This window comes from Pocillopora verrucosa, chromosome 12 (genome assembly GCF_036669915.1).
Source record: "Pocillopora verrucosa isolate sample1 chromosome 12, ASM3666991v2, whole genome shotgun sequence".
Taxonomy (NCBI): Eukaryota; Metazoa; Cnidaria; class Anthozoa; order Scleractinia; family Pocilloporidae; genus Pocillopora; species Pocillopora verrucosa.
The window spans coordinates 6,803,262-6,817,286 of record NC_089323.1 but is presented as its reverse complement, the minus strand read 5'-3'; the positions used below and the strand labels follow the sequence as shown (position 1 = coordinate 6,817,286).

The 14,025-nt window shown below is 39.8% G+C and overlaps 2 protein-coding genes and 1 pseudogene across 2 annotated transcripts; all 3 read right to left on the bottom strand.

The window, feature by feature from the left end:
• Positions 1–6,474: 6,474 nt before the first annotated feature.
• Positions 6,475–8,115, bottom strand: LOC131790888 (tetratricopeptide repeat protein 28-like; annotated as a pseudogene).
• Positions 8,116–10,821: 2,706 nt separating this feature from the next.
• LOC136277137 (G-protein-signaling modulator 2-like) lies at positions 10,822–11,508 on the bottom strand. The gene has a single exon (XM_066158824.1). It carries the CDS (start codon positions 11,506–11,508, stop codon positions 10,822–10,824), a length of 687 nt encoding a protein of 228 aa, XP_066014921.1.
• On the bottom strand, positions 11,505–12,471 carry LOC136277136 (G-protein-signaling modulator 2-like). The gene is made up of 2 exons (XM_066158822.1): positions 12,178–12,471; positions 11,505–11,942 (listed from the first exon to the last, which is right to left on the bottom strand). The coding sequence occupies exons 1-2, from the start codon at positions 12,469–12,471 to the stop codon at positions 11,505–11,507; spliced, it is 732 nt and encodes a 243-aa protein (XP_066014919.1).
• Between the last annotated feature and the right edge of the window lie 1,554 nt (positions 12,472–14,025).

Below are 14,025 nucleotides of genomic sequence, written 5' to 3'. Positions count from 1 at the left end.
GTCTATCACAAGCTACTCAGAGCTCTTTTCTATGCACCCATTTACATGTTTTGATTAAAAACTTGTGTGAATGTGATGAAAATTATCCTCTGTATGTGCTAGCTTACTGTGTAAAGCATTCCTTTTATTTCTGTCAGGGATTAACTAGCTACTCTTACTAATTTATTGAGCAAGCAATTTTCAGTGAAGTATTAAGCTCATAAATTGTTTTATGAAACAGGGCGGATTTGTTATTTAAAGAAATCTTCTAATAGTCACAACTGACTGGCCAATATATTTAATGTATAAACTGATTTTTTAGAGATTTTTCTTTATTTTGAGAGCTCCCCTACAGTATTATCAGAGAGAGTGATAAGCAGTTGGTTCTCTCTCAAAGAACCCTTCTTACGCCAAGAAAAAAAATTTACTTACATGTAGAGAAAAATCAAAACAACTAGTAGAAACATTTTGGGCAACTGATGACTTTTTTTTACAGCCTAATCAGTTGTTATAAAGTAAACATACTAGTAAGAGTAGTTTCAGAAGCAATTATTGGCTGAATCAGGCAACTTTAACTGTAGTTATTAAATACTTATTTATTTTTCATGTTTGAAACATTTCCTTGAAATCCCTTTATCCACAATATCACTCATTTTTCATGAAATCAAGAATCTTCCATAACTATTACGCAGTTTGGATTTGTAAATCAGACAAAAACTATCAGTGTTTTTGGTACTGGAGGGCAGAAAACCTCTGGAATGCTTTGTGTTTTTAATGTCCGAGAACTATAAAACTAACAGAAAAAATGTCAAATTTCTGGTGACTAAACTGGTCGCAGTTCTTTTCCAAAACATTTCATGACAAGGAAAAAGTTTGTATTTACAAAGTGGTTAGTCATAGGAAGTGTTTGCTTAATTAAGAGGAAGAGTTAACAGTAGCCAAACCAACCTCCAAATAGAATGACTTGGAATTCTTATTGATGCATGAACTTTTCAATAGACTGCTCTGTGCTGGCAGATCTGGTTTACAGAAACTTGTCTTAGATTTGGTTATTGTGTATTTTAATAGATTTATAATAGTTTGATGTAAATTTCATTATTAGTTATATTAATAATTTATTATTTATTGCAATTTTTAAAAATGTTTAGAGAACAAAAGGTAATTAAGATTATTAAGATGAACAGAGAGGGAGTTGTTGTCAAATCCATACTTTTTGTTATATGTTTATATTTATATAAAATGGATGTGTTCTTTGGTACTGCATGTACAATTTTCATTAGCTGTTTGGTAGTTGAATAAATGAATTATCGCCGGGATGCTCTCTGCTTATCATTAGAAAATATAAATTTTGAGTACTTTAACGTGCTTGAAGGTTGGTTTTTGAAGTAATTTTTGTTACATCTTGAATGTTAAGAAGGAGGAATGTCATTACGAAATGAGAGTCCCTGTACTTCTCTTCATCATCAGCTGTTGTGAGAGACACTACTAACTTTGTGTTTTTGCTTGTGTTGTTGTTGTTGTTTTTTTCTGGTGGAGGTCAAAACACGGAAAGGAACCGTTATGTGCTATCTAAATAGAGGGTTCTAAAGCACTATCGAACGTCTTTTATCTTTTTCTTGTCCATTGTCGTGTCTACTGAGTGATTTGCGGATAACTTTACTTTTGAAGGGCACCACGTTGGTGCACGTGCTGTGGAAGAATTCGGCTGCGCGTGACTATTATAAATATATCCTGTCTTCTGGAATATTATTGTAACGTCAATTATTTTTTTTAGGCAGATTGTTGAACGCTAAGTGCACGACGAAGATAAGGTTTCTTGGACGTATGTTTTTGGCGAAGTTCGCTAAGGCTCTCGGATAATTTCCAACTTCAACTCGTTTTCTTGTAGTGTACTTGGAAATCTGGGGATTAAATGGGAAGTCTTTACATCCTCTGTTATGAACAAAGTACTTGACCAGGAAACTTCGATTTGATCAAAATGTGCAATCATTCTTTCTTCCTGTCATCAAGTGTAGTGATACTACGCGTGTCGGACTAGTATACTGAAATAGTGAGCTCAAGTCTGGCCAAGGGCATACACCTGTCTTTCAAAACATAGGCATGCTATGCATGCAAGAGTTATTTTTTTTTGTAGGGTGGGTGGATTACTTGAAACATTGTAAGTGGTCTACATTCTTACAAAAGGAAAGAAGATTATTATTAACGCGGGAAAGAATGAAAATGTCGAATTACCTCACACACAGTATTTTTTGGTAGATTATGTGTGTTTTTGCGAATAAATGTAACCAAAAAAAAACTGTATTGGTGCCACGGATACCTGTTAGTACAAAATGCAGACAGCAGACTGCAGACCGGATACAAAATATAGACTGCAGAGTGGGTACAAAATGCAGACTGAGAATCTGAAGAGTTTTTTTACGTCTGGTATATAATAACATGTCATCTTACAGCTTACCGAGCGTCACGCAATCGCTTTTCCGCGATCAGCCTTCACGATTATTTGCACTATTGTGGAAAATTCCTGGCCCATTTCTTGATGAAAATCGATCGTAATATAATTTCAAGCCTTCAATATAGTCTTCTTACTTTGCGCGCGAGTTGGTTGTACAGATTTTTTTAACGTAATAAAAGTAGATGACGTGAATAATAGTGATGGTAAAGCAAGCTTAAAACGGCAACAAATCGCCAGAAAACTACAACGGATACACAGGGTATGAGTAAGTTTTTTTGATTTTACGAGAAAAATCTTCATATTTCGAAATATTTATCGTTGTAAATCGACCATATTTTCGTTCCCTATACTATTTATAACGTGTTCAAATTTTCAACGGTTCCTCTCGTAACTTAACACCGAGTCACACAACGCGTGACGCGTTCGTGAATTAATCGTTGGCTTTTTCTCGAGACGTGACCTTGGGTCGCCTGTGACAAGACAATTGCGTAAACAATACTTAACATAATAACATTATACACAAAAAAAAACAGGGTTTTGGATCATGTATTTATTAAAAAAGAATATCCATACAACTACAATGAAAAAAAAATAAGATTCACCTTTCTGATCGTGAAATTAATACCATTCGCACTGTTATCGTAGCTACGTTCCCTGGCATCAAGTGAATCCAACATGTCGTCTTTCTTTCACAAGCAGTTTGCATCCATTTGAATTTTGTTTCTTCAGTCTCACGGTAGTAGTGTGTTGTTCAATAGATTGCATAGAGTATATGCAGTTTGGTTTCAGATTTCAGATTTTGCTTTTTTTACAACAAGTGAACGTTTTTCAACTAAGACATTGGCATACTTAGCATACAAGGCATACATACAAGGCATTCAAGCTTTCATGGCTTTCAAGCGTTCGCGATTCAATCCGTCCAAAATTACCGCAATAAATAATCTTTTTGTGTGGATTGGCCGCGAACAATACGACTTGTGTATGCGTATGCGTCTGTAAGTATTTTGCGCGTTTGCGCCCATAATGCTCCAGGATGATCGTAATCCAAATACGTTGAAATACAAAACAACTGACAAAAGTTTTTTGGGCAAAAATCTCGTGTTCGTCATGTGACCCGGCCCTGTCCGTGCATGACAACGTCAATCATCAAGATAACACGCGTGATCAGCATGTGATCAGCATGTGAACTCATTGGATCACAGTTAGTTGTCATGGTGTTGAGGGCCCAATGACCTCTGGGGTACTATTGCGCAATTTTTCCATTTTGTGGCGGAGGAAAAAAAAAAAAAAAAAAAAAAATTTTATGACTAGACCCTGTGAGCAGGGTAACTGGGATACCTGGATGGTACTGGATCCTGGAATCAAGTGTAGTGATAGTGATACGGGTGTCGGACTAGTATACTGAAATAGTGAGCTCAAGTCTGGCCAAGGGCATACACCTATTTCAAAACATAGGCATGCTATGCATGCAAGAGTTAGAGTTTTTTTTTGTAGGGTGGGTGGATTACTTGAAACATTGTAAGTGATGTCTACATTCTTACAAAAGGAAAGAAGATTATTAACGGGGAAAGAACGAAAATGTCGAATTACCTCACACACACAGGTATTTTGTGGTAGATTATGTGTGTTGTGCGAATAAATGTAACCAAAAATAAACTGTATTGGTGCCACGGATACCTGTTAGTACAAAATGCAGACAGCAGACTGCAGACCGGACCGGATACAAAATATAGACTGCAGACTGCAGAGTGGGTACAAAATGCAGACTGAGAATCTGAAGAGTTTTTACGTCTGGTATAATAACATGTCATCTTACAGCTTACCGAGCGTCACGCAATCGCTTTTCCGCGATCAGCCTTCACGATTATTTGCACTATTGTGGAAATTCCTGGCCCATTTCTTGATGAAAATCGATCGTAATATAATTTCAAGCCTTCAATAGTCTTCTTACTTTGCGCGCGAGTTGGTTGGTGTGTGTCTGTACAGATTTTACCAACGTAATAAAAGTAGATGACGTGAATAATAGTGATGGTAAAGCAAGCTTAAAACGGCAAAACGAATCGCCAGAAACTACAACGGATACACAGGGTATGAGTAAGTTTTATTGATTTTATTTTACGAGAAAAATCTTCATATTTCGAAATATTTATCGTTGTAAATCGACCATATTTCGTTCCCTATACTATTCCTTATAACGTGTTTCAAATTTTCAACGGTTCCTAGAACTTACTCCGAGTCACACAACGCGTGACGCGTTCGTGAATTAATCGTTGGCTTTTTCTCGAGACGTGACCTTGGGTCGCCTGTGACAAGACAATTGCGTAAACAATATTTAACATAATAACATTATACACAAAAAAAAAAACAGGGTTTTGGATCATGTATTTATTAAAAAAGAATATCCATACAACTACAATGAAAAAAATAAGATTCACCTTTCTGATCGTGAAATTAATACCATTCGTACTGTTATCGTAGCTACGTTCCCTGGCATCAAGTGAATCCAACATGGCGTCTTTCTTCACAAGCAGTTTGCATCCATTTGAATTTTGTTCTTCAGTCTCACGGTAGTAGTGTTGTTCAATAGATTGCATAGAGTATATGCAGTTTGGTTTCAGATTTCAGATTTTGCTTTTTACAACGAGTTTTTTTTTCAACTAAGACATTACTTGGCATACAAGGCATACAAGGCATTCAATGCTTTCATGGCTTTCAAGCGTTCGCGATTCTCGTCCGTTCCAAAAAATACCGCTCAATAACATCTTTTTGTGTGGATTGGCCGCGAACAATACGACTTGTATTGTGTATGCGTCTATAAGTATTTTGCGCGTTTGCGCCATAATGCTCCAGATGATCGTAATCCAATTACGTTGAAATACAAAACGACTGACAAAAGAGTTTTAATGGGCAAAAATCTCGTGTTCGTCATGTGACCCGGCCCTGTCCGTGCATGACAACGTCAATCATCATCAAGATAGTGACGCGTGATCAGCATGTGAACACCTCATTGGATCACATGTGAACCTCATTGGATTCTTGATTTTTTACTTATGAGACTTTTTCATATATAAAAAAAACCGGAAGGAACCATTGAGTAATCGAAGGAAATGCATGTAACCGAGGATAAGAATGCAAATATCATGAACGGCTGAGTCTAGCGTCAGGGTTACGCGCATGATCGGAAAGGTGCTTCTTATTAACGTCAGTCATTCGCAATGGGCAAGAGCTTTGGGATGCAAAATTCCCATGTGATATGAGTCACCTTCTTTATTGCGCGTGTACCAACATTTATGTTTAATACGAAGTGGAGTTTCGTTTCCAGATTTGTTGGGAAGTCACATGCCAACAGGATAACATAAAAATATTTTGCAGATAAGTGATAAGGAGAAGGCAGCTTTGGCGTGAGATTTGAAGGGTTTGGCCAAAAAAAAATGACTAAAAGAATCACGATTTAATTTACAAATTATGCTACTTTTATTTAAAAACACAACATTCGATCAAGCATATAATCGATAATACCTCAAATGAGTTGATCTAATGGAATAATTCGGTGTAAACATCAATCATATCTGCATCTCACATTTCTGACCCCGGTTGAAAATTAAAACTAAACAATTTACCTTTTCTCGTTTAACTTACTCAAAGGGTCCGCTCGTTCACGACTAACTTAGATTAGGCATATGATCTCCTTTCTACTCAAATAAGTTAGACTCCCAAGAACTTTATAAGAAATAACTGACTCACAGAATATTCGATCAAAACTACCAAGTAATCAAGTGATTTAGGTCGCACGCTGAAACAACTACAAGCTGAATAGCTTCGCTACATTCTTTGTTACTGGAAAAAATTCCATACAAAGAGAAATTCTTCGAAACCTTTCCAATCGCAATCTACGTTTTCGAAACTACATAAAGATATACATTCTAAAGTTTACTTGATGAAAAATTAAACTTAAACTTCCCTTGCCGTTACATATATTTATATGCAATGAAATTATTCATGACAATCTTTTGAAAGGCTTGGCTGACTGTTTCTTTTATGCTTCATTGTTGTCCTTCGCAGTCAATTTCTTCTTTCCTAAAGAAAAACAAACAAAAAAAATACTTAAGTTAAAGGTTGCATTTAAAAACTGCTGTCATTATAATCTTCGCTATTGTAGCTGACTCGCGCGCGGCCCCACCGGTTCTGCAAATTGTTATTGCGGTTGAAAACTTTAACTATCATTCTGAGTTTGAAAATGGTCATATACACAGTATGCCGCTGGTATTTTTCTAGCTAAAATTTGGAATTCTCAAAACTATTTATGTCATTGTGTTCAGAGAAGGCACGCGTAAGACATTGGAATGTACACCAACACGTCCTCTCTTCGTTACATTGACCTTAACTGAATCGAAACCAGATTCTGTACGTGACTCAGTGTGTGTCTAGTGACCTTTCGGAAATAAAACTAACCTTTGTTTCTTGACGTCAAATGTCACGTTATCTCCAATCAACATGAACGGAGCCCACTGGGAAACTTTGGGAAAGCCGTTGCTCTCAGCCATTTCATGGCCTGATGAAGACATTCACTGACACTATCTCCATCAACAAGGTGTCTGTAGAAACGCCTCATAAACTTCTCTGTTGCTTCGTCCTCTATGGCCCACAGTGTCACCAACACTGAACGTGCGCCGGATGCTAGGAACGCTCGAGCGATTCCAATAACTCCCTCGGCTTTAATTTCTCCACGTCCACTGTGACAACAGCTGAGTACTACCAGTTTGGCTCGCAACTTAACTTGTGATACATCAGAGATCCTCAAAAGGTAGTCCTCCTCCTCTGGAATAGTGTTAGTGGCAAGGCTGGGGGAGAGGGCAATCTCTCCTCTTTCGGCGTTACCGTGGGCAGCAATATGAATCAAACTCACTGAATTCATCGCTTGAAGTACTTCCTGCTTCTTTGCACGCTCTCCCAACAAAGGCTGAACTCCGAGCAGTTCTCCGACCATCTCTGCTTCCTTTCTTGCACAATGCAATGGTACAAATCCTTTCACCTCCCATGTAATACACCTTTCCTACCTTGGGGTCACCAACAACTACTGCACCGACCTCGCTGTGAAAATCTGCTGGGCAGTCCTGAATGAGCTTAAGAGTCGTCAAGGAAGGGACGATGCGAATCCTGTGAGTCTCCGATATGTATCTACCGTCTGATTGTCTCTTAAGGCTGAAAATGGGACTCGGTACAAGCTACGCTCGGGTACAATAACGATCTCTGGCTCTGTAAGTAGATCGGCCACTGGAGTGATGATGAGTTTGGAACACAAATTAAGTCTTCTTGTAGTTTCTGGAGTTTCCTCTCCTCGCAAATCTGCTTCGCTCTGGTCGTGAAGTGATATCGGCATGGTTTCACTCAAAGATCGATCTTCGCATTTATGGGCAGGTAAAATTCCAAAGCCGCGGAGATCTTGTCGAAAAAGCTATTTAAATTGAAAGCTTTCTCCGCTATGAGAGTCTTGTCATCCACTACTTCGGAAGATCGGAATAAAGTGTCTCCGTTACTTTTCAAAACCACAATCGAACAATTCGATCATAATACGAAATGTACAGGAAAGTACAGTTCTCTTCTTTTCTTGAAATCTCTTCAATCCCGAACCATGATTTGGGATCAGATGAGATGTGATTTTCAGCGGAAAAGTTGAGTGCCATAGATTCTGCCAAGCACCTAGCCCGTGCCAGCTCCTCGACATAAAGTGCTTCTTTAGGATTTGTGGAATGAAAAGCAATCACTAAGCATCTTGTATGGAAAAAAGTCCTGTATGATCTAAAAGAGATACTTGAAACTGCTCGTTTCCGTGCAAGGAATGTCGCAATTTTTCATACTTGGCAATACATTCATGAAGATGAGACTCCGCCTCCTGGAACTTTGATTGCAATACTTTAATGTAAGAGAGAGTTGAGCTAGGGCTGCAAAATCGCCTCTAATGTCGCCAATAGTACTAAATATTAAGAGCGCCTTCTCAATGCATTCTACAGCTTTGTTTTGTTTGCCATGTCGAAGTATCCTTGCTTTTGCCAGGTATGCCATTGCCTCTTGACGTCTGTGACCAATCTCAGTGCTGATAAAAATCTGCTTCTCGTTGTATGTTTTGGCCCTTTGATAATCAAGTAAGGAATAACGAACCTCTCCAAGATACCATACGCTTCCGCTTCTCTGCTCTGTTACCGGTTTCCATCGCAATAGAGAGTGCTTTCTCCCCATGTTCGTGAGCGTCCCGATATTTTCCAAGCGAAAGAAAGCAAGTTCCGAGTCCAAGGAAACATAGCATTGCTCCTCTCTTCCACTAATTTCCATGAAGATGGCAAGGCTTTCTCGAAATACTCTTTAGCCTTCTGATATTCACCAAGTGAATGTAACAAACCGCTTTCCTAGGTTTCTGCGAGCGCTGCTTCTCCCACTCCTGTCTGTAATTTCCATGCAGATGGCAAGTGCTTTCTCGTGATATCTTTAGCCTTCTGATATTCACCAAGGAAATGAAACACCTCTCCTAGGTTTGTGCGCGAGCGAAAGGCTTCTCTTCTTGTCTCTAATTTCCATGCTGATGGCAAGTGCTTTCTCATAATGTTCTTTAGCCTCTGATATTCACCAAGTGAATAAACACCTTTCCTAGGTTTGTGCAAGCGCCTGCTTCCCCCTCCTTGTTTTTAATTTCATGTAGATGGCAAGTGCTTTCTCAAAATATTCTTTAGCCTTCTGATATTCGCCGAAGTGAACGTAACACCTCTCCTAGGTTTGTGCGAGCGTCTGCTTCTCCCTTCTTGTCTCTAATTTCCATGAAGATGGCAAGTGCTTTCTCAAGATATTCTTTAGCCTTCTGATATTCACCAAGTGAATGTAACACCGCTCCTAGGTTTGTGCGAGCGTCTGCTTCTCCCTTCTTGTCTCTAATTTCCATGAAGATGGCAAGTGCTTTCTCATTATATTCTTTAGCCTTCTGATATTCGCCAAGTGAATGTAACACCGCTCCTAGGTTTGTGCAAGCGACTGCTTCTCCCTTCTTGTCTCTAATTTCCATGAAGATGGCAAGTGCTTTCTCAAGATATTCTTTAGCCTTCTGATATTCGCCAAGTGAAGGTAACACCTCTCCTAGGTTTGTGCGAGCGACTGCTTCTCCCTTCTTGTCTCTAATTTCCATGAAGATGGCAAGTGCTTTCTCATTATATTCTTTAGCCTTCTGATATTCACCAGTGAATGTAAACACCGCTCCTAGGTTTTTGCGAGCGTGTGCTTCTCCCTTCTTGTCTCTAATTTCCATGTAGATGGCAAGTGCTTTCAAAATATTCTTCAGCCTTCTGATATTCGCCAAGTGAAGTTAACACCTCTCGTAGGTTTGTGCGAGCGACTGCTTCTCCCTTCTTGTCTCTAATTTCCATGTAGATGGCAAGTGCTTTCTCAAAATATTCTTTAGCCTTCTGATATTCGCCAGTGAAATAACACCGCTCCTAGGTTTGTGCGAGCGTCTGCTTCTCCCTTCTTGTCTCTAATTTCCATGAAGATGGCAAGTGCTTTCTCAAAATATTCTTTAGCCTTCTGATATTCGCCAAGTGAATATAACACCGCTCCTAGGTTTGTGCGAGCGACTGCTTCTCCCTTCTTGTCTCTAATTTCCATATAGATGGCAAGTGCTTTCAAGATATTTTTTAGCCTTCTGATATTCGCCGAGTGAATAACACACCTCTCCTAGGTTTGTGCGAGCGTCTGCTTCTCCCTTTTTGTCTCTAATTTCCATGAAGATGGCAAGTGCTTTCTCATTATATTCTTTAGCCTTCTGATATTCGCCGAGTGAACGTAACACCTCCTAGGTTTGTGCGAGCGTCTGCTTCTCCCTTCTTGTCTCTAATTTCCATGTAGATGGCAAGTGCTTTCTCATATATTCTTTAGCCTTCTGATATTCACCAAGTGAACGTAACACCCTTCCCTAGGTTTGTGAGAGCGTCTGCTTCTCCCTTCTTGTCTCTAATTTCCATGAAGATGGCAAGTGCTTTCTCAAGATATTCTTTAGCCTTCTGATATTCGCCGAGTGAACGTAACACCTCTCCTAGGTTTATGTGCGAGCGTGCTTCTCCCTTCTTGTCTCTAATTTCCATGTAGATGGCAAGTGCTTTCTCAAAATTTCTTTAGCCTTCTGATATTCGTCAAGTGAATGTAACACCGCTCCTAGGTTTGTGCGAGCGACTGTTTCTCCCTTCTTGTCTCTAATTTCCATGAAGATGGCAAGTGCTTTCTCAAGATGTCTTTAGCCTTCTGATATTCGCCGAGTGAATATAACACCGCTCCTAGGTTTGTGCGAGCGTTTGCTTCTCCCTTCTTGTCTCTAATTCCCATAGATGGCAAGTGCTTTCTCAAGATATTCTTTAGCCTTCTGATATTCGCCAAGTAAACGTAACACCCCTCCTAGGTTTGTGCGAGCGTCTGCTTCTCCCCCTTTTGTCTCTAATGTCCATGAAGATGGCAAGTGCTTTCTCATTATATTCTTTAGCCTTCTGATATTCACCAAGTGAATGTAACACCGCTCCTAGCTTTCCGCGAGCGCCTGCTTCTCCCTCCTTGTTTTTTATTTGCATGTAGATGGCAAGTGCTTTCTCAAAATATTCTTTAGCCTTCTGATATTCGCCAAGTCGATTTAACACCTCTCTAGGTTTGTGCGAGCGTCTGCTTCTCCCTTCTTTCTCCAATTTCCATGTAGATGGCAAGTACTTTCTCAAAATGTTCTTTAGCCTTCTGATATTCACCGAGTGAATAAACATTGCTCCTAGGTTTGTGTGAGCGTCTGCTTCTCCCTTCTTGTCTCTAATTTCCATAAAGATGGCAAGTGCTTTCTCACTATATTCTTCAGCCTTCTGATATTCGCCGAGTGAACGTAACACCTCTCCTAGGTTTGTGCGAGCGTCTGCTTCTCCCCCTCTTGTCTCTAATTTCCATGTAGATGGCAAGTGCTTTCTCAAATATTCTTTAGCCTTCTGATATTCGCCGAGTGAACGTAACACCTCTCCTAGGTTTGTGCGAGCGTCTGCTTCTCCCTTCTTGTCTCTAATTTTCATGTAGATGGCAAGTGCTTTCTCAAATATTCTTTAGTCTTCTGATATTCACCGAGTGAATGCAACACCGCTCCTAGGTTTGTGCGAGCGACTGCTTCTCCCTTCTTGTCTCTAATTTCCATGTAGATGGCAAGTGCTTTCTCAAGATATTCTTCAGCCTTCTGATATTCGCCAAGTGAACGCAACACCTCTCCTAGGTTTGTGCGAGCGACTGCTTCTCCCTTCTTGTCTCTAATTTCCATAAAGATGGCAAGTGCTTTCTCAGTATATTCTTCAGCCTTCTGATATTCGCCGAGTGAACGTAACACCTCTCCTAGGTTTGTGCGAGCGTCTGCTTCTCCCTTCTTGTCTCTAATTTCCATGTAGATGGCAAGTGCTTTCTCAAAATTTCTTTTCTTCAGCCTTCTGATATTCGCCGAGTGAACGTAACAACTCTCCTAGGTTTGTGCGAGCGTCTGCTTCTCCCTTCTTTGTCTCTAATTTCCATGTAGATGGCAAGTGCTTTCTGAAAATATTCTTTAGCTTCTGATATTCACCGAGTGAATGTAACACCGCTCCTAGGTTTGTGCGAGCGACTGCTTCTCCCTTCTTGTCTCTAATTTCCATGTAGATGGCAAGTGCTTTCTCAAGATATTCTTCAGCCTTCTGATATTCGCCAAGTGAACGCAACACCTCTCCTAGGTTTGTGCGATCGTGTGCTTCTCCCTTCTTGTCTCTAATTTCCATGTAGATGGCAAGTGCTTTCTCAAGATATTCTTCAGCCTTCTGATATTCGCCAAGTGAACGTAACACCTCTCCTAGGTTTGTGCTAGCGTCTGCTTCTCCCTTCTTGTCTCTAATTTCCATGTAGATGGCAAGTGCTTTCTCAAGATATTCTTTAGCCTTCTGATATTCACCGAGTGAATATAGCACCTTTCCTAGGTTTGTGCGAGCGTCTGCTTCTCCCTTCTTGTCTCTAATTTTCATGTAAATGGCAAGTGCTTTCTCAAAATATTCTTTAGCCTTCTGATTCGCCAAGTGAACGTAACACCTCTCTCCTAGGTTTGTGCGAGCGTGTGCTTCTCCCCTTCTTGTCTCTAATTTCCATGAAGATGGCAAGTGCTCTCTCAAGATATTCTTCAGCCTTCTGATATTCGCTAAGTGAATATAACACCTCTCCTAGGTTTGCGCGAGCTGCTGCTTTTCCCTTCTTGTCTCTAATTTCCATGTGGATGGCAAGTGCCTTCTCGAAATTCCCTTTTGCCTTTTGATATTTTCTTTGCATTTGGGAAACACGTCCGAGACAAGTGTAGGCTTGGGCTTCCATTTCTCTCCCCTAATTACCTTTACGATTCTGATTGCTCTCTCGCAAAATTTTTCTGACTCTTCAAGCCGTCTTTGGTCAAAATACATATTTGCCAGACTTACGCTGAAGAATGCTTCTATCATCGCGTCACCAGTGTCGTGCGATAGTGAAACAGCTATTTCGGCGCATCTTTCACTCCTTGTGTGTGATCATTGATGTCGAAGTATACCCCGAAACATTGACATGAAGATCCTAAGGTAAAGGGATTTTGTAAAAAATCTTCTTTACTGTGAGTTACGTTATTCAGTACCACTAAACATTCGTTGCATAGCTCGATTGCTTTTAAATAGCGTTTAGTGTTTCCAAGGAATAAGGCAACAGCACAAGCTATTTTGATGGTTTTTTTTCGACTTCTGCTTTGCTGTCCATTATGGTCTTCGAATGTTTAAGAAGAAAGCCGCTGAAATAAAGAAAAGATATATATATATATAGTAAGGAAGATGTTCCTTATTTATTTTCTTTTTTCATCTTAGTTCAGTTAAATTTTCTTTATTATTAGAAATATAAGCAGTCAAACTGTATTAAGCGGTCACCCGCGGGGAAAGGAAGGATGACCGCTAAATGGAGATTCTACAGATTAGGGGTATCATCAAAAACGATATATAATGCCACTTTATGCCACAACTCCCACCTAATGTACAGAATCTCACTATAATAATACTTCCTTTGATTTTGGGAGAGAAACATTGTTTAAAAATTACTTGAAAGATTATTCTTAGTTTTATTTGAGTGGTCCCACTTTCAGTGATCGTTCATTACAAGTGAAAGACATTAAAAACAGGCCGTTGGGACTTGGTAGAGGGTGACCGCGACCGTTTGATAGAGGCGACCGCTAAATAGAGGTGAAAATTACAGTGATTAAAGAGGAAACAATTCGCGATTTTGACAACTGACCGCTTAATATAAGGTGATCGCCAAATGCGGGCCGCTTAATACAGGGTCGACCGTATTAGTAATCATATTATTATGTCCTCATATGCAGTGGCGATATATGGGAGGAGTGCTGGGGAGCCCGGCCACCCCCCCCCCCCCTTCCCTTATTTTGGAGTAAAAAAAAAAAAAAAAGAATCGCAGAAGGAAGAAAAACCGGCAGGGCAAACGAAAAAAACGACACCCCCCATTAGCTCAAGGTCTGGATCCGCTACTGAGATGGTAAAATCGATTCAATTATAAAA